The following is a 21032-nucleotide window of genomic DNA, read 5'->3' on the forward strand; positions in this document are numbered from 1 at the left end:
TCGTGCGATCGCCTTGAGGGGGGATATACACGGTTGTGACAATAACCGAAGACATTTCTCTTGGGAGATAATACGGTCGGCATTTGATTGTAAAGAATTCTAGGTCAGGTGAACAAAATGACTTGAGTTCCTGTATGTGGTTACAATTACACCATGAGTCATTAATCATGTGTCACAGGCCGGCTCATAGCCTTTGGCAAAAATTAGGGGACGCGAACAACAGGTACAGGCCAATTAAAAAATGTTCTTTCATGTAAACAAAACTATTAACTTTAAACTTAGAAAAAGGAATGAGGTGTGGAAGTATCATAATGTAAGGTGTATGTAAAGTGCATGGAGGCGTGAATATGTGTGTGTGAATGACTGAGTAAAAACTATGCAAAACTGGATGTAACTCTAAGCCAGATGCTTGATGTAAGTATGTGACAGATGCTGTATATAACTCTCAGCAGGTTTCTGGATATAACTCTCAGCCGCCTGCTGGATGTAACTCTGTGCCAGATGCTGGATGTAACTCTGTGCCGGATGCTGGATTTAACTTTCAGCAGGATGCTGGATGTAACTCTCAGCAGGATGCTGGATGTAAGTCTTAGCCGGATGCTGGCTGTGACTCTCAGCAGGATGCTGGATATAACTCTCAGCCAGATGCTGGATGTAACTCTCAGCCAGATGCTGGATGTAAGTATGTGACAGATGCTGGATATAACTCTCAGCAGGATGCTAGATGTAACTCTGTTCCGGATGTTGGATGTAAATCTGAGCCAGATGCTGGATGTAAATCTGAGCCGGATGCTGTATATAACTCTCAGCTGTATTCTGGATGTAAATCTGAGCCAGATGCTGGATGTAACTCTGAGCCAGATGCTGGATGTAACTCTGTGCCGGATGCTGGATTTAACTTTCAGCAGGATGCTGGATGTAACTCTCAGCAGGATGCTGGATGTAAATCTTAGCCGGATGCTGGCTGTGACTCTCAGCAGGATGCTGGATATAACTCTCAGCCAGATGATGGATGTAACTCTCAGCCAGATGCTGGATGTAAGTATGTGACAGATGCTGGATATAACTCTCAGCAGGATGCTAGATGTAACTCTGTGCCGGATGTTGGATGTAAATCTGAGCCAGATGCTGGATGTAAATCTGAGCCGGATGCTGTATATAACTCTCAGCTGTATTCTGGATGTAAATCTGAGCCAGATGCTGGATGTAAATCTGAGCCAGATGCTGGATGTAAATCTGAGCCGGATGCTGGATGTAAATCTGAGCCGGATCCTGTATATTTCGTGGGGCAAAAAAGTATTTAGTCAGCCACCAATTATGCAAGTTCTCCTACTTAAAAAGATGAGAGAGGCCTATAATTTTCATCATAGGTACACTTCAACTATGACAGACAAAATGAGAAAAAAAATCCAGAAAATCACATTGTAGGATTTTTCATGAATTTATTTGCAAATTATGGTGGAAAATAAGTATTTGGTCAATAACAAACAAGCAAGATTTCTGTCCTCCACTTGTTACCTGTATTAATGGCACCTGTTTGAACTTGTTATCAGTATTAAAAGACACCTGTCCACAACCTCAAACAGTCACACTCCAAACTCCACTATGGCCAAGACCAAAAAGCTGTCAAAGGACACCAGAAACAAAATTCTAGACCTGCACCAGGCTGGGAAGACTGAATCTGCAATAGGTAAGCAGCTTGGTTTGAAGAAATCAACTGTGGGAGCAATTTTTAGGAAATGGAAGACATACAAGACCACTGATAATCTCCCTTAATCTAGGGCTCCACGCAAGATCTCACCCCGTGGGGTCAAAATGATCACAAGAATGGTGAGCAAAAATCCCAGAACCACACGGGAGGACCTAGTGAATGACCTGCAGAGAGCTGGGACCAAAGTAACAAAGCTTACCATCAGTAACACACTACGCCGACAGGGACTCAAATCAGACGTGCCAGACGTGTCCCCCTGCTTAAGCCAGTACATGTCCAGGCCCCTCTGAAGTTTGCTAGAGAGCATTTGGATGATCCAGAAGAAGATTGGGAGAATGTCATATGGTCAGATGAAACCAAAATTTAACTTTTTAGTAAAAACTGAACTCGTCGTGTTTGGAGGACAAAGAATGCTGAGTTGCATCCAAAGAACACCATCCGTGTCAAGGAAAGAATGAATGGGGCCATGTATTGTGAGATTTTGAGTGAAAACCTCCTTCCACCAGCAAGGGCATTGAAGATGAAAAGTGGCTGGGTCTTTCAGCATGACAATGATCCCAAACACACCGCCCGGGCAATGAAGGAGTGGCTTTGTAAGAAGCATTTCAAGGTCCTGGAGTGGCCTAGCCAGTCTCCAGATCTCAACCCCATAGAAAATCTTTGGAGGGAGTTGAAAGTCTGTGTTGCCTCGCAACAGCCCCAAAACATCACTGCTCTTGAGGAGATCTGCTTGAAGGAATGGGCCAAAATACCAGCAACAGTGTGTGAAAACCCTGTGAAGACTTACAGAAAACGTGTCAAACGTCATCTCTGTCATTGCCAACAAAGGGTATATAACAAAGTATTGAGATAAACTTTTGTTATTGACCAAATACTTATTTTCCACCATAATTTGCAAATAAATTCATTAAAAATCCTACAATGTGATTTTCTGGATTTTTTTTCTCATTTTGTCTGTCATGGTTGAAGTGTACCTATGATGAAAATTACAGGCCTCTCTCATCTTTTTAAGTGGGAGAACTTGCACAGTTGGTGGCTGACTACATACTTCTTTGCCCCACTGTAACTCTCAGCTGTATTCTGGATGTAAATCTGAGCCAGATGCTGGATGTAAATCTGAGCCGGAAGCTGGATATAATTCTCGGCTGTATTCTGGATGTAACTCGCAGCCAGATGCTGGATATAACTCTCAGCAGGATGCTGGATGTAACTCTCAGCCAGATGCAGGATGTAAGTATGTGAATGATGCTGGATGTTAATGTAACTCTGAGCCGGATGCTGAATATTGTAACTCTGACTTGGATGCTATTCTGGATGGAACATCCAGCTAAGTGTTACAGCTCCTACTGGATGTCAGGGCAGAGTGGGACGTATAATAATTTTTGTCGCCCACAACCATTTTACATTTCCACGTAGAGCCAACTGGCTCCTTCAGTTCGGGAAAATTTGATTTGATCTATAAACATTGATTTTGGAAAAGCAAAAAGTGGGATGATTGATAACCAATGACCGTCACACGCGATCTGTGGTAGTTTCCACGTACATTTCCTCTCCATTTGTCATTTCAGTCGGGTTGTTTATTCCACGAGCCTCGAAACGGGATCATTCCGTCGACATTCTCCTGCGTGGTGCGCAGTAAGTCAATGATTTATTTTTCTGTAGTTTTTAAAAACATTATTATCACGATCATCAATACAAGTCATAGTACTACGCTTTACGAAACCATTGTCTTATGTTGCCTATTTGTATTTAGTATAGCCGCACAGGACTCTCGTAGTCTTAAAGTTTGATACAGCCTATGCATTTGTGAACGTCAAATGCGCTCATGAATTGGTTGCATATGATAAAGACACAGTCGCCACACTTTTGTCAGAATTGGGAGCTAGCCTACTCTCATTTCGTGTAATAGACTCGTCTACTCTTTCCATATGCTGACGATTTAAATCTTAGGCCTACTCTGTGCCGTTTTTGATCATTTAAATTAGCCTAATGATATACCCATTTTGATTATTGAATAGCATACTAGATAATGCTCGATGATTTTAGCTCAACTGTTTAACCCCACCGTTATACATTCACCATGGTCTTAGTTCACCCCATCATAACCCAAATATTATGGCTTAAAAAAAAAGCGAACTACCCACTGGGCTAACACTGGCTGAATCAACGTTGTTTCCATGTCATTTCAATTCAATTACGTTGAACCAACGTGGAATTGAAGTTGATTTGATGTCTGTGCCCAGAGGGTAGTTTCAAAATATGGTTAAAACTTTCATGTTTACCTAATGGACTGCTAGTCCTTGCATTCATAGCCATCTATGAATTTGAGATCGGTTACATTTATTCAGCTCTATCCCTCAGCTTTATGGCAAATCAAATGGGGGGTATGCTCTTTTTAGTTTTACGAGTTAAGGAGCCGGCCTTAAATTGAAGTTTTCAGCAGGAGGTCACTAGTCAGGCATGCCACTTTGTGACCGTGATGATATAATAGCTTTGGCTACTACACATAGACTAATGCATAGCCTACTTGGCCTTCTAATTTGCATTGTTGTCTTGCGTTGTACTTTTGCATTAGTGGCACCTTGCAAAGCGGTAACACTTTTCTTAAAACTATTCTTTATCATTTGTTATAAGCAGTATGAGCCAATTATTATAAGGTTCATGATATGTAAAGTATCTATGTATCAAGACACAGGATTATAACCTCATCATAATGCATAATACCTGCAGTAAAGTTTTACCATCTTGTAGACCCTAAGATTATTTGTATTTATCTCAGTATATAGACAATGGCAACTGCTCTAAGTGGCCATAACCCAGGTGGACGCGGACCAAACCAACGCAAAGGTCGGATTTTAGGCATTATTGATGCCATTCAGGATGCAGTCGGACCACCAAAACAGGCTGCTGCTGACCGCCGAACAGTTGAAAAAACTTGGAAACTTATGGACAAAGTGGTACGTTTGTTTCAATTCAATTGCATAATTTATGCTTCGAATGAGCTTATACCTGCAGTAGACTGACTTTTCCTCCCTATTTGATCGAATGCTTTCCAGTTTCAATAACGTAAACCTAAATTGCCTTTCCCCCTATGTGTGCAGGCAAATTAGGGGTTGTTTAATCATTAGGTTTTAAGCATTGGTCAAAATACAATGTTGTTATTTTAGTTAAGATTTAATATATTGGGATGAACTTGAGTCAAAAGGAAATTGCAATTGTAGCTCAGTTAGGCAGAATGCAACAAACAGAATTAACATGTCTGAAATATCCTCCTAATAACTCATGGTTTTGAAAACTTCTCTCTGCAGGTTCGTCTCTGTCAGAACCCTAGACTACAGCTGAAAAACAGCCCCCCATACATCTTGGATATCTTACCTGACACGTACCAGCATCTGCGGCTAATTCAGTGCAAATATGAGGAGAGCCAGAGACTGACTCAGCTCAGCGAGAATGATTACTTTAAGGTCTACATTGAAAGCCTAATGAAGAAATCGAAAAGGGCTATCCGGCTTTTCAAAGAAGGCAAGGAGAGGATGTATGAGGAGCAGTCCCAGGACAGGTAAGGAAAAGAAGGTCTACGTGTGTTTTGAGTATAAGTTTACCTTGCCTCTGTTTGGTGAATATCCTATGTTACTGTTGCTATTGGTGTTGTTTCCATCACTTGAGGCACATGGTGTAAATACAGAGCATTCAGAATGTATTTACACACATGGACTTTTTCCACATTTTGTTGTGTTACAAGGTGGGATTAGAAGGGATTTAATTGTCATTTTTTTTGTCAACGATCTACACAATACTCTAATATCAAAGTCTAAGAAATTCTAACATTTATATAAAAAAAAAACACATATACAGTATCTTGATTAGATAAGTTGTCAACCCCCTGAGTCAATACATGTTAGAATCACCTTTGGCAGCGATTACAGCTGTGAGTCTTTCTGGGTAAGTCTCTTAAGAGCTTTGCATACCAGGATTGTACAATATTTGCACATTATTCATTCAAAAATTCTTCAAGTTCTGTCTAGTTGGTTGTTGATCATTGCTAGACAGCCATTTTCAAGTCTTGCTGATTTGACTCAAAACTGTAACGAGGCCACTCAGGAACATTCAATTAGGTCTTGGTCAGAAATTCCAGTTTATATTTGGCCTATTTGTTTTTAGGTTATTGTCCTGCTGAGAGGTACATTTTGCTCACAGTGTCTGTTGGAAAGCAGACTGAATCAGGTTTTCCTCTAGAATTTCCCTGTGCTTAGCTCTATTCCATTTCTTTTTATCATAAAAAAACTCCCTTGTCCTTGTCGATGACAAGCATACCCATAACATGATACAGCCACCACCATGCTTGAAAATATGAAGTGTGGTACTCAGTGATGTGTTGTGTTGGATTTGCTCCATTCATAACGCTTTGTATTCAGGACATAAAGTTAATTTCTTTGCCACTTTTTTTGTTGCAGTTTTACTTTAGTGACTTATTGCAAACAGGATGCATGTTTTGGAATATTTTTATTCTGTACAGGCTTACTTCTTTTCACTCTGTCTGTCAATTTGGTTAGTATTGTGGAGTAGCTCCAATGTTGTTGACCCATCCTCAGTTTTCTCCTATCACAGTCATTAAACATTAACCTAATGGTGAAATCCCTGAGAGGTTTCCTTCCTCTACAGCAACTGAGTTAGGGAGGATGCCTGTATAATTGTAGTGACTGGGTGTATTGATACACCATCCAAAGTGTAATTCATGACTTTACCATGCTCAAAGGGATATTCAGTGTTGGCTTATTTGTATTTTTTTTACCAATCTACCAATACAGTAGGTGCCCTTCTTTTCGATATCCAGCATCTGGCTACAACAATATGTAGAAAAAGTCAAGGGGTGTGAATACTTTCTGTAGGCACATTACATGTATGCAGTGTGATTAACACTAGCAGAGCTCGTGCACGTGTTTACATCGTGTGCGCATGCCTCAGATGATAGAAAGAAACCAGTAAGTGCCAGCGTTTTGAAATGTTGGTTTAATGATACTTTCCTGTGGATATTTTGTCTTAAATGTAGAGTAAGTTCTATGGACAGTGACAGGGAATATAGGCCTAAATTGGGAAAGGAAATACTGGTTTGAGCCAGTGGTCCACCACGTATGAGCAGTGTCACCCACTTTAATTGTTCTTATGGTATGTGCTACGCAAAAACAGCTCATTTGTGCATCGCACTGGGCACACATTGGTTTAATCAATGTTGTTTCCACGTAATTTCAATGCAATTATGTTGAATCTATGTGGAATAGACGTTGAATTGACATCTGTGTCAAGTGAGATGTTACCTCCCATAAATACTAAATTATTTAACTGGACTTCACTCCATGATCTGCAGTTACTAGTGAAATAATTGACAATTGTGGTGTAGGGGTTGACCGAACACACAGGGACCATAAATAGGCAGGATGATAACTGCACAAATGCTATTGAGACAGGTTTCAGTAAAAAATAAAGACTTTAAATTAAAAACATAGAAATACACTACATGCTCAAAAGTGTGTGGACACCCGCTCGTCAAACTAATTCCAAAATCATGGGCATTAATATGGAGTTGGTACCCCTTTGCTGCTACAACAGCCTCTTATGGGAAGACTTTCCTGTCTTAGGTCTCTCTTTATGTAGTGTTGTCTCTCTTGTCGTGATGTATAGATTAAAAAAAAAATCCCAGTTATTGTTAAACAGTTAAACAGTTATTGTGCTGACATTGCTTCCAGAGGCAGTTTGGAACTCGGTAGTGAGTGTTGCAACCAAGGACAGACGATTTTTACGCGCTACATGCTTCAGCACTCGGCGGTCCGGTTCTGTGAGCTTGTGTGGCCTACCACTTTGTGGCTCAGCCGTTGTTGCTCCTAGATGTTTCCACTTCACAATAACAGCACTTACAGTTGACCGGGGCAGCTCCAGCAGGGCAGAAATTTGATGAACTGACTTGTTGGAAAGGTGGCATCCTATGACGGTGCCACGTTGAAAGTCACTGAGCTTTTCAGTACAGTCCATTCCACTGCCATTGCTTGTCTATGGAGATCGCATGGCTGTGTACTTGATTTTATACACCTGTCAGCAACGAGTGTGGCTGAAATTGCCAAATCCACTAATTTGAAGGGGTGTCCACATACTTCTGTATATATAGTGTACATGATTAAACTTCCCTTAAAAGGCCAAGCTCTGTCTGGGTATAAAATTACTTAATCATCAACACTTGACTCAAACACTGAAGTTAATTGAGCTGTGGAGAGCCTTCAGCAGGCCATGCTAGTGTTCTGGTGCCAAGCTCTCAGTGCTGCACAGGCGCTGCCAACTTAGCGCATAACTAGGTCAGGTGACCTGTAGCACAAAGGATTATGGGAGCTGTAGCTGGTGGCCATCTTTGGTCAGACCCCCCCTTGTGACACCACAATTGAAAATAATGAGAAAACAAGTGGCTTACTATGCACTTCAACCAGTCTTTACATCAAATAGACTTGTATCAATAACATTTCTTGCGGAAGAATACAAACTGTGTGATTGTATTGATCATATCGACCCTGATAGTCGTTACATTTTTTGGGGGGAAAACCAGGAGCAATTATTTTGTATCGGGGTCAGTGTGCTGGTAACTGTCCCATATGGCGCTCAAACCAGTGATCCTATGTTTCGCAACACACGTGACCGCCCTCCTTGACAACGTTTCAACTGGTTGAGCCACTCAAATTCTGCTTTGCAATTGTAACACCAGTGTTCCATTCCACTGGGCGGCAAATCTGTATGCAGACAAAACAGGCCTTTCGCAATATTTCAAATACAATCGCGGGAAAACTAAGGTTTCAAAGCAAATGGCTCCTGATGAGAGGGAAGACTCTAATTAGTGTGCTGTAGGCTATCAAAATATTTGATCAACTTCCAAATATTGTTTTACAAAGTAAAACAGGAGAGAGAAACAGGAGAGAGAGAGGCTTTTGTTTCGAGTGCATCGGCCATCACCAGCGAGTGAGCTGTGCATCAATGGAAATCTTTTTTAAGACTATAATTTCCTCCTCATATTGTAGCCTACAATGTGTCTCCACACACCTAGGCCTGGGCTATTGATGGAATTCAAGGCCACGTCGTTTTCATTGATCTCAGTTTCTTCGTGTCAAAGTTGTCTTGTCATTTCGATGTGGGATATTGAATAAGATTCTGCGAAGGTCTCCAGTCGTGTAATATGACATAGAATTGCATGAAATGTGTTTAAAAAAAGACTATGAAAAATGCTCCCCGTGGTGTGCAACTTCTGTAAGTGCCACTACTCTATTGCTCTTTGGCACTACGCAAGCTTAATTACATGTATGCAATGTTTTATTATAAAGGCGATTTTTATCATACATTCCGGTACCTCAGAGCTCCCCAGGTCACCCCCTCTCACGCTCACCTTTTGTTCCGGCACCTACCGATTTACAAATCAAGCACTGGCTGGGTGTTTTTTTTTTAAAACGTTAACATCAACAAGCACTATTGCACACCTGTTCAGACCCATTTAGAAGTGCAACAGTAAGTTAATATTATTTTGTTTTCTGGGGGGGGTTCAACCAAGGTGCGCTTTGAAGAAATAGGTTTTCAGACATTTTTGGATGCTACTGTTCAAACCTGCAGCTTTCAAACCTACAGCAACCCTGAGTCTGCCTAGTGAGTGCATCATCTTGATCGCTAGGTGCTCCGTTACAGGGACATGAAGTCGGGTCTAGTATATTTTTAACCTCAGCAAACAAGATCCAATCGTGAAACAGGAAGCACCTGGCTGGCTGGGTAGAGAACTCCCAGCTAGCACATATCGTTCCGAGAACCATATGTTACTTAGAGCTTGGTGAAAGCGTGATTGTTGGCTGTCTCATCATTGTTGGTTGTGGGTAATCTATGGTTCTATTTAAAGTAATGTTCTTAAATTGTTCTGAGAATGTTAAGAAACAACATTCTGTGGGAATTTCAGTACTTCCACAGAACATTCCACACAAGTTCCAAAGTGGTTTTAGTTTTATGTCATATTGTACTACATTCTGGGAATGTTCACAAAAATTGTGTGACTTAAGCAATGTTCTCAGAATGTTCAGAGGTTGTATGATTCTCTTTAATGTCAGTTGTTGGCAATATTCTGGGAATGTAAAAAAAAATATATATTCCACACAATTCACTTTAAAACATGTCTCAGAACATGAAGAAAACTTAATAAAAAATCACAAGAAAACTTTAATAATGTTCAAAAATGTTTAAGGATGTTATTTAAAAACATATACATTCCATTCTCAGCGTCAACAAAACTGTTCCCCTCATGTAATTTCATTCCTTTGTAAGGATCCCCATTCGGCAGCAGCTTCTCATCAAATCAAATTTCATTTTTCCCATGTGCCGAATACAACAGCTGTAGACTTTACCGGGAAATGCTTATAAGAGCCCATTCCCAACAATGCAAACTTAAAAAGTATAAAAAATGTACCAAAAAGGAAGTAGTAACAAAATAACAATAACGAGATTTTATACAAGGACTACCAGTACCGAGTCAGTGTGCAGAGGTGCGAGGTAGTTGAGGTAATTGGTACAGTACCAGTCAAAGGTTTTTCTTTATTTTTACTATTTTCTACATTGTAGAATAATAGTGAAGACATCAAAACTATGAAATAAGTGTTATAATATATACTTTTAATATATAATAAAGAATCTAAAAAATATATTTTAGATTCTTCAAAGTAGCCTCCCTTTGCCTTGACAGCTTTGCACACTCTTGGCATTCTCTCAACCAGCTTCACCTGGAATGCCTTTCCAACAGTCTTGAAGGAGTTCCCACATATGCTGAGCACTTGTTGGCTGCTTTTCTTTCACTCTGCGGTCCAACTCATCCCAACCATCTTACTGGGGTTGAAATTGGGTGATTGTGGAGGCCAGGTCATCTGATGCAGCACTCCATCACTCTTCTTCTTGGTCAAATAGCCCTTACACAGCCTGGAGGTGTGTTGGGTCATTGTCCTGTTGAGAAACAAATGAGAGTCCCACTAAGCGCAGACCAGATGGGATGGCGTATCGCTGCAGAATGCTATGGTAGCCATACACATACACAGTGTCACCAGCAAAGCACCCCCACACCACCTCCTCCATGCTTCACAGTGGGAACCACACATGCGAAGATAATCTGTTCACCTACTTTGCATCTCTCGAACACACAGGGGATGGAACCAAAAATCATCAAATCAAATCAAAGTTATTTATATAACCCTTCGTACATCAGCTGATATCTCAAAGTGCTGTACAGAAACCCAGCCTAAAACCCCAAACAGCAAGCAATGCAGGTGTAGAAGCATGGTGGCTAGGAAAAACTCCCTCGAAAGGCCAAAACCTAGGAAGAAACCTAGAGAGGAACCAGGCTATGGGGGTTGCCAGTCCTCTTCTGGCTGTGCCGGGTGGAGATTATAACAGAACATGGCCAAGATGTTCAAATGTTCATAAATGGTCAAATGGTCAAATAATAATAAGGCAGAACAGTTGAAACTTGAGCAGCAGCATGGCCAGTTGGACTGGGGACAACAAGGAGTCATGATGTCAGGTAGTCCTGAGGCATGGTCCTAGGGCTCAGGTCCTCCGAGAGAGAGAAAGAAAGAGAGAAAGAGAATTAGAGAGAGCACACTTAAATTCACACAGGACACCGAATAGGACAGGAGAAGTACTCCAGATATAACAAACTGACCCTAGCCCCCCGACACAAACTACTGCAGCATAAATACTGGAGGCTGAGACAGGTAGGGGTCAGGAGACACTGTGGCCCCATCCGAGGACACCCCCGGACAGGGCCAAACAGGAAGGATATAACCCCACCCACTTTGTCAAAGCACAGCCCCCACACTACTGAGGGATATCTTCAACCACCAACTTACCATCCTGAGACAAGGCCGAGTATAGACCACAAAGATCTCCGCAACGGCACAACCCAAGGGGGGGTGCCAACCCAGACAGGAAGATCACATCAGTGACTCAAACCACTCAAGTGACGCACTGCTCCTAGGGACGGTATGAAAGAGCCCCAGTAAGCCAGTGACTCAGCCCCTGTAATAGGGTTAGAGGCAGAGAATCCCAGTGGAAAGAGGGGAACCGGCCAGGCAGAGACAGCAAGGGCAGTTCGTTGCTCCAGAGCCTTTCCGTTCACCTTCCCACTCCTGGGCCAGACTACACTCAATCATATGACCCACTGAAGAGATTGGACTCCTCAGTCCAAAGGACATATTTCCACCAGTCTAATGTCCATTGCTCGTGTTTCTTGGCCCAAGCACGTCTCTTCTTCACATTGGTAGTAGTTTCTTTAGTAGTGGTTTCTTTTCAGCAATTTGGCAATGAAGGCGTGATTCACCCTGTCTCCTCTAAACAGTTGATGTTGAGATGTCTGTTACTTGAACTCTGTGAAGCATTTGTTTGGGCTGCAATTTCTGAGCCTGGTAACTCTTATGAACTTATCCTCTGCAGCTGAGGTAACTCTGGGTCTTCCTTTCCTGTGGCGTTCCTCATAAGAGCCATTTTCATCATAGTGCTTGATGGTTTTTGCGACTGCACTTGAAGAAACCTTCAATGTTCTTGACTGACCATGTCTTAAAGTAATGATGGATGCCAAATAGGGATATGTACCTTGTCACAACACAACCGATTGGCTCAATTGCATTAAGAATGAAATAAATGTACTTTTAACAAGGCACACCTGTTTAATTGAAATGCATTCCAGGTGACTACCTCATGAAGCTGGTTGAGAGAATGCCAAGAGTGTGCAAATCTGTCATCAAGGCAAAGGGTGGCTACTTTGAATAACATAAATATAAAATATATTTAGATTTGTTTAACACTTTTTTGGTTACTACATGATTCCATGTGTGTGTTATGACATAGTTTTGATGTCTTCACTATAATTCTACAATGTAGAAAATAGTACAAATAAAGAAAAACCCTTGAATGAGTAGGTGTCCAAAATTTGACTGGTACTGTACATGTCGGTAAGGGTAAAATTGACTTGGCAATCATGATAGATAATAAAGAGTAGCAGAAGCGTATGTCAATATGCCTACGTGTGCATGTTCTTTGTGTGGGTTTGTGTGTTGGAGTGTCAGTGTAGCATGTGTGGGTAGAGTCCAGTGAGTGTGCATAGAGCCGGTGCTAGAGAGTCAGTGCAAATAGTCAGGGTAGCCACTTGATTAACTGTTCAGCAGTCTTATGGCTTGGGGGAAGAAGCTGTTCAGTAGCCTTTTGGTCCCAGACATGATTCTCCGGTACTGCTTGCCGTGCGGTAGCAGAGAGAACAGTCTATGACTTGGGTGGCTGGAGTCTTTGACAATTTTTAGGGCCTTCCTCTGACACCGCCTGGTATAGAGGTCCTGGATGGCAGGGAGCTCAGCCCCAGTGATGTACTGGGCCGTACGCACTACCCTCTGTAGTGCCTTACGGTTGGATGCTTAGCAGTTGCCATTCAAGCGGTGATGCAGCGGTCAAGATGCTCTCAATGGTGCAGCTGTATAACTTTTTGAGGTTCTGAGGGCTAGGCTTGGGCGAAATAATGTTTATACCCTATACCGGTGTATTTTGAAATACCGACGATATGATTTTCAATACCTCAGGCTGTGGGGGTGCATGCTATGCCACTGCTTCTAACTATATGTTAAATATAACTATAAGAAGTCTAAGATAAATACATTATATCCAGCCCAGGGCTCCAGCTATGCATTTGGTTTGCTAACTTGCTAGATAAGTGTCGAGATGTCAAAATCAAGCTTCTTGTTTACAGCAGAGACCTTCAGTCCTCTCCTGGATCAAGATCCCTGTTGCTTAAACACTTTTGTCCATACAAAAAAATGGTGAACCTTGTGTGTACATTTGGTAATACCGTATACCTGGTATGGTACAGAAACAAAATGACAATCTGGATACCGCCCAAACCTACTGAGAGTCCATGCCAAGTCTTTTCAGCCTCCTGTCGTTCCCTCTTCCTGACTATGTTGGTATGTTTAGAACATGATACATCCTTAGTGATGTGGACACTAATGACCTTAAAGCTCTCGACCCACTCCACTACAGCCCCTTCAATGTGAATGGGGGCGTGTTTAGTGCTGTTACGGTGACTGTATTTCCGCCACACCGGTGGTCACGGGTCATGATGTCAGTCAAATTCCATGTGACCATTTAGTCACGGTAATTAGTCTTCTCCAAGCTATGATGCTGCTGATGGTCATTAGTAGACCAAACTTGCTAACTGTCTTGTACTCACCACTCTATTGTCCCTTTAATCACTCTGACATCAATGCAAATGTAATCAAAAATATAATCAAACACTTAATGAAAGCCCATGAATTCATGTTGCGCAACATTTCTATAGGCTATACAATTGTGTTAGGAAACAGAGAGATGGCCTCTTAAAAAGAGGAGGATCCTATCAGCTTTCTATAGGCTAGGCCTACTATATTTATTTCTCAACTTTCCTAATATTAATCACATTGCTTCTCTTTAAAACAGGAGTATAGCCTACCTGGCTGGCATGAAAATTAACCACGGGAACAGCGTCCTCCTTTCGCTATGGATGACATGTATTTTTTTCCCGCTGCCCCTGATTCGAGATACGTGCATGATAATGGTCCATTCAAAATCAAAACAAACTTCACACACATATTAATTAGTATGTGTAAAGACAAGATTCAATCAAGAATAGTGTAACTGGTGACAATATTAGCCTATCACTTTTTCAAATCATAGTTTCAAACCTTATGTCGCCTAGCCCATAGGCCTATATGTTTTGATAAGGTTTGTATCAAGTGGCCAAATAACTTCTTAAAATGAAGCCCATTAATCCGGTTTAGAACGGGTGTAGAGTCTAACTGGCATACATACGCAGCGCGTAAGTTTCAAGTTTGGGCAAGATAATTTTCACCATAACAATGCCCCTTTTATAATAAAAGCATTACATGCATAATCACATTTGTGTTCATGGTGTTTTCCTGCTAATAGAACATTTTCTCTTATTGTTGTGTGGACATTGCTGCGCTTATAATGTGAAGAAATAGCCTATTAGTTTATCAACATTTTAAGCTAAACATTCCCATCTGTTGCGTCAGGCTCATTGCTTAAAATAGTTTTTTTTTAATGCTAGTGGTTGTATTAATTCGGGATCTATCACATCCCACAACTGTCCTGGACTATGTTCAGAATGTTAATTGTGTTCAGCCTGCACAAAAAGCAAAGCAGAGCTCATGCCTTTCATGCAACTTTCAGATCATCATTAGAGTCGCATCATGCAGCCTTGCAATGTATTAAAAATCAGAAAATATAGCCCAGCGTTTGTGAAACAACTAAAGTTACATGAATAACTCTACATTAAGCATATAGGAGCATATAGCTCAATATACATATATAAAATAATGCCATGGAATTCTAAGCAAATCTGACATAGCCACATCAGGGCCTAACATAAGGACAACTCAGAGTATTCTGTTCTTCTGAAATAGACTACATTTTCTTCGTATCATGTTTCTTTAGACCTGTCTAAAATAAATAATGGATTTATTGTGATGGTGTAGGCTATATTATGGCTATATAGGCTATATATGGATTTATTAGACTTTTAAAAATGTAGCTGTTCCAAAGGTCTGTATCAGTGGCTTGTAGGCTATGCGTGGAAGCCAGGAGATGCTAAATGTGTTTGTTAATTAACGGTCAATTACCGTGAGACCGGCAGTTATTTGCTTGACAATCACCGGCTGACACAATGTCATGTCCGCCACAGGTCTAGGTGTGCTTCAACCTTCTGTTTCCTGTAGTCCACTATCAGTTCCTTTGTCTTGCTGACATTTAGGGAGAGGTTGTTTTCCTGGTACCACATTGCCAGGTCTCTGACAACCTCTCTATAGGCTGTTTCAGTGTCATTGGGAATCAGGCCTACCACGATTGTATCATTGGCAAACTTATTCATGATGTTGGAGTTGTGTACGGCCACACAGTCGTGGGAGAACAGGATGGGGCTAAGCAGGCATGTGTTAAGGGTCAACGTGGCAGATGTGTTGTTGCCTACCCTTACAACCTGGGGACGGCCCGTCAGGAAGTCCAGGATCCAGTTACATAGGGAGGTGTTCAGTCCCAGGGTCCTTAGCTTAGTGATGAGCTTGGTGGGCACTATGGTGTTAAATGCTGAGCTGTAGTAAATAAACAGTATTCTAGCGTAGGTGTTCCTTTTGTCGAGGTGGGAAAATCCAGTCTGGATTGCAATAGAGATGCGTCATCTGTGGATCTGTTGGTGCGGTATGCGAATTGGAGTGGGTTCCGGGTGTCTGGGATGATGGTGTTGCTAAGAGCCATCACCAACCTTTCAAGCATTTCATGGCTACAGATGTGATCGTCATTTAGACAGGTTACCTTGGTGTTCTTGTGCACAGGAACTATGATGGTCTGCTTGAAACATGTAGGTATTACAGACTGGCAGACTGGGTCAGGGAGAGGTTGAAAATGTCAGTGAAGATACTTGTCAGCTGGTCAGCGCATGCTCTGATTATCCGTCCTGGTAATGCGTCTGGCCCTGCGGCCTTGTGAATGTTGACCTGTTTGAATGTCTTACATCCGCTACAGAGAGCACGATCACACAGTCATCCAGAACAGTTGGTGCTCTTATGCATGGTTCAGTGTTGGTAGCCTCAAAGCGAGCATAGAAGGCATTTAGCTCATCTGGTAGGCTTGCAGCACTTGGCAGCTTGCGGCTTGATTTCCTTGTTACCCGGGATAGTTTATAAGCCCTGCCATATAGAATGGATGGTAGAGGTGGTTTATCCACTCGCCAACATAGTCTCGTCAGGTATCCCTGAACGACTTCTTTGGTTTAGGGTTTTCAGTATCTGGAAAAATAAGCCTGCAGCTGAATCTAGTTGATGATCCCTGTCATTGTATGTGGACACCAGTTTATTTTGCATCATTGAAGTAGAAGTCATACAGTTGAAGTCGGAACTCAGTTTTTCACAATTCCTGACATTTAATCCTAGTAAAAATCCCTGTCTTAGTTCAGTTAGGATCACCACTTTATTTTAAGAATGTTGAATGTCAGAATAATAGTAGAGAGAGATTTATTTCAGCTTTTATTTCTTTCATCACATTCCCGTGGGTCAGAAGTTTACAAACACTGAATTAGTATTTGGTAGCATTGCCTTTAAATTGTTTAAATTGGGTCAAACATTTCGGGTTGCCTTCCACAAGCTTCCCACAATAAGTCAGAGCTGGTGTAACTGAGTCAGGATGTGGACCTCCTTGCTCGCACACGCTTTTTCAGTTCTGCCCACAAATTTTCTATAGGCTTGAGGTCAGGGCTTTGTGATGGCCACTCCAATACCTTGACTTTGTTGTCTAAGCCATTTTGCCACAACTTTGGAAGTATGCTTGGGGCCATTGTCCATTTGGAAGACCCATTTGCGACCAAGCTTTAACTTCCCGACTGATGTATTGTTGCTTCAATATATCCACTAGAGGTCGACCGATTATGATTTTTCAACACCGATACCGATTATTGGTGGACCAAAAAAGTCGGTACCGATTAATCGGCCGATTTTTAAAGAATATTTGTAATAATGACAATTACAACAATACTGAATGAACACTTATTTTAACTTAATATAATACATCAATAAAATCTATTTAGCCTCAAGTAAATAATGAAACATGTTCAATTTGGTTTAAATAATGAAAAAACAATGTGTTGGATAAGAAAGTTGAAAAATCATGATCGGTCGACCTCTCGTAGAGTGTTGCTATCCCTGCTATGGCTAGAAAAGAGGATACTTCCTAGCATTTGTACCAATTTGTGTTGTAAATTGAAGCCGCTGCTGTCTCAGGTATTGCATACTATTATTACATCTCAACGCCAACAGTGACAGATACACAATATGTAGGGCGGATTGGGGTCAATTTTGACAATTTAATTTTCCATTGCTATGGAGCCTTTGGTTATCAATAATAGGTTGGAAAGTAATGACCCAGCTTTTGTTGACACTCCAGGTGATTTCAAAGCCCGAACAGGTTTGAAATTCATGCACCTAAATGTTCGCAGCCTTTTTCCAGAAAGGGACTACATCAAGATCTGGGCTGACCATGCGGACCCAGATATTTGTATTTGATCAGAAACATGGTTTTCTGAGAATTGTGGATTCTGAGGTTTTACTATTGATGGTTTTAAAGTTTTCAGGGCTGATAGAATGGGCAAAGATGGTGTTGTTGCTATCTATACTAAAAGTAACCTTTCTGTGTCTCTTTTTAAAGGCTTTGTCCAGTCCTAAACAATTAGAATTTATAGCTTTAAATATTCAACTTTGTTCTAATTCTAAAGTAACTGTTCTGGGAGTCTACAAACCTCCCTCCGCTAAGAAATGTTTGTTAACTAGTCGCACTGACTAAATAGCTTCCTTTTCTACTTCTGAAATGTTGGTCATAGGTGACTTTAACCTGTACTGGGGGATCTCAAGACTTTTAAAGGATTTTTATAATAACCTAAACCTTACTCAGTTTATTACTAAACCCACATGTCCAAATCTGAGGGATTCTACTAAATCAACAATAATTGACCTTGTGTTGTCAAATACTCCAGAGAGATTTGTGGCTAGTGGTGTTTTCTCCCTTGATATTAGTGATCACTGTCCTATTGTTTGTATTAGAGATGTTAGGACTCATAGGGAAAAAAACATGTATTATTACCAGGATACATTTTAAACTATTTTGTGAACAATATTTTTTCATGATGTCTACCATTGTGATCTTAATGGTATCTTAGCTATACCTGTAACGATGAGAGTCAGGAAGCAAGTTCAGGGAGTGAGTGATTCAATAAATATACAATACAAACCACGAAAAACGCACAGACATGAAACAGAAACAATAACGCCTGGGGAAGGAGCCAAAGTGAGTGACATATACAGGGAAGGTAATCAAGGAGGTGATTGAGTCCAGGTTAGGGTCATGAGGAGCTGGTGCATGTAATGATGGGGACATGATGGATGGATGAGCAGCATGGTGACCTAGAGGCTGGAGAGAGAGCACACATGACGGTACCCCCTCCCAGATGCTTCATCCACAGGACGCCAACCAAGGGACATTCCCTGGGATGAGGGAACCTGTCAATCCGGTTGAGTCTCGCGAGCATGGTGACCTAGAGCGCCGGAGAGAGAGCACACATGACAGTACCCCCTCCCAGATGCTTCATCCACGGGACGCCAACCAAGGGACATTCCCTGGGATCAGGGAACCTGTCAATCCGGCTGAGTCTCGCGAGCATGGTGACCTAGAGGCCGGAGAGAGCATGTGACAATACTGGATTCTGAATTGGCTCCAAGTCACTTTAAAACTGTTTTTAACAACATTGCAGATAACCTCTTGAACTTACCCATCCCGTATCTGGGATCGTGAATACAGCCTCAGGCTCATTACCATAACGCAACGTTAACGAGTTCTAAAAATCGCAAATGAAATGAAATAAATATGCCTGCTCTCAAGCTTAGCCTTTTCTTAACAACACTGTCATCTCAGATTTTCAAACTATGCTTTTGAACCATAGCAAATCAAGCATTTGTGTAAGAGTTTTGATAGCTAGCGTAGCATTTAGCGTAGCATTTAGCACGCAACATTTTCACAAAAACCAGAAAACCAATCAAATAAAATCATTTACCTTTGAAGAACTTCGGATGTTTTCAATAAGGAGACTCTCAGTTACATAGCAAATGTTCAGTTTTTCCTGAAAGATTCTTTGTGTAGGAGAAATCGCTCCGTTTTGTACATCACATTTGGCTACCGAAACGAACAGAAAATTCAGTCACCAAAACGTCAAACATTTTTCCAAATTAACTCCATAATATCGACCGAAACATGGCAAACGTTGTTTAGAATCAATCCGCAAGGTGTTTTTTCACATATCTCTTCATTGATATGTCATTCGTGGAAGCCTTGCTTTCGTCTCAGAATCCCATGGAAAAATACCAGCAGCTGAGTTTTGCGCACCAATTTCCACGCAGGACACCGGGCGGACACCTGGCAAATGTAGTCTCTTATGGTCAATCTTCCAATGATATGCCTACAAATACGTCACAATGCTACAGACACCTTGCGGAAACGATAGATAGGGCAGGCTCATTCCTTGCGCGCATTCACAGACATATAAGGAGACAATGAAAAACAGAGGCTCAAAAATCCTGCTCATTTCCTGGTTGCAGTTTCATCTTGGTTTTGCCTGTAACTTCTGTTCTGGGGCACTCACAGACAATATCTTTGCAGTTCTGGAAACGTCAGAGTGTTTTCTTTACAAAGCTATCAATTATATGCATAGTCAAGCATCTTTTTGTGACAAAATATTGCGCTTAAAACGGGCATGTCTTTTTATCCAAAAATTAAATAGCGCCCCCATAGATTTAACAGGATAAGTATGCCCCGTTTAAAAAATGGAGAGTTCAAAATAGATTGAACTCTTGGTTCACACCTGAAATATCTGAGTTCATAAGCAAAAGAGATGGCTAGAAGTACTGACTCTGGCCGGGACTGGCAATCCTTACGAAAATTGAGAAATCTATATGTAAAACTTCTTTGAAAAGCGAAGTCTAATTATTATATTAACACTCTGGCTGACTGTACTGGAAATCCTATAAATTCTGGGAAACTCTCTTCCCTTACAAATGAATGTAGCGTCTGACACTATTACTGATCAAATTATATAATTAATTAATTTAATCAACGTTTTACTTTTGCGGGCTCTCACTTTGATAGAATTCAAAAACCTACTCACTGCGACAATGTGCTGGATGTTGATGAGGGAATTTTACTGAATAATTTTGAAAATGTCAGACAGGGGTTTTCCTTGCTGTGATGTTGACATTAGACATTAAGAAATATCCAGGGGCCGACCATTTGGATCCACGTCTGCTCAAGTGTGCAGCGTTCCATATTGTTTGTTCAATAACTCACATCTTTAATGTAATATTTATCAGGAAATATTCCTGAAGTGTGGAAATCAGCTTATGTGCTGCCCCTACATAAGGGAGATGATTGTTATGATCTTGATAACTATCGTCTCATATCAAGGCGTTCTTGTCTAGCTAAGATTCTTGAAACCTTGGTGAATGTGCAACTTCGTTCTGTTTTTATCTGTGAACTGTATGAATTTTGCTGCCCTAGTTATAGATTTGATCATTCTATCTTATTGAGTAAGTTGTCTGTGTTAGGCCTTGGCACTGATGCCTGTTTGTGGTTTCAGAATGATCTTTGTGACAGAACCCAAGCTAGTATGATAGACCGGGTTAAATCCACATTT

General features: G+C 41.2%; 1 protein-coding gene across 4 annotated transcripts in view; it reads left to right on the plus strand.

Annotated features, from left to right (window-relative positions):
• The first annotated feature begins 2763 nt into the window (after positions 1–2763).
• Positions 2764–21032, plus strand: part of cblb (Cbl proto-oncogene B, E3 ubiquitin protein ligase) — a 180316-nt gene continuing 162047 nt past the window's right edge. For 3 of the 4 annotated variants that reach the window (XM_064938157.1, XM_064938159.1, XM_064938160.1), the window contains exons 1-3: positions 2976–3346; positions 4491–4668; positions 5020–5270. In XM_064938157.1, coding sequence (XP_064794229.1) covers positions 4501–4668; positions 5020–5270 — 419 coding nt within the window. In that variant the 5' untranslated portion in view covers positions 2976–3346; positions 4491–4500. Of the gene's footprint in view, positions 2942–2975; positions 3347–4490; positions 4669–5019; positions 5271–21032 lie in introns of those variants that run through there. The other variant, XM_064938158.1, reaches the window with a different exon arrangement.

This window comes from Oncorhynchus masou, chromosome 26 (genome assembly GCF_036934945.1).
Source record: "Oncorhynchus masou masou isolate Uvic2021 chromosome 26, UVic_Omas_1.1, whole genome shotgun sequence".
Classification (NCBI taxonomy): Eukaryota; Metazoa; Chordata; class Actinopteri; order Salmoniformes; family Salmonidae; genus Oncorhynchus; species Oncorhynchus masou.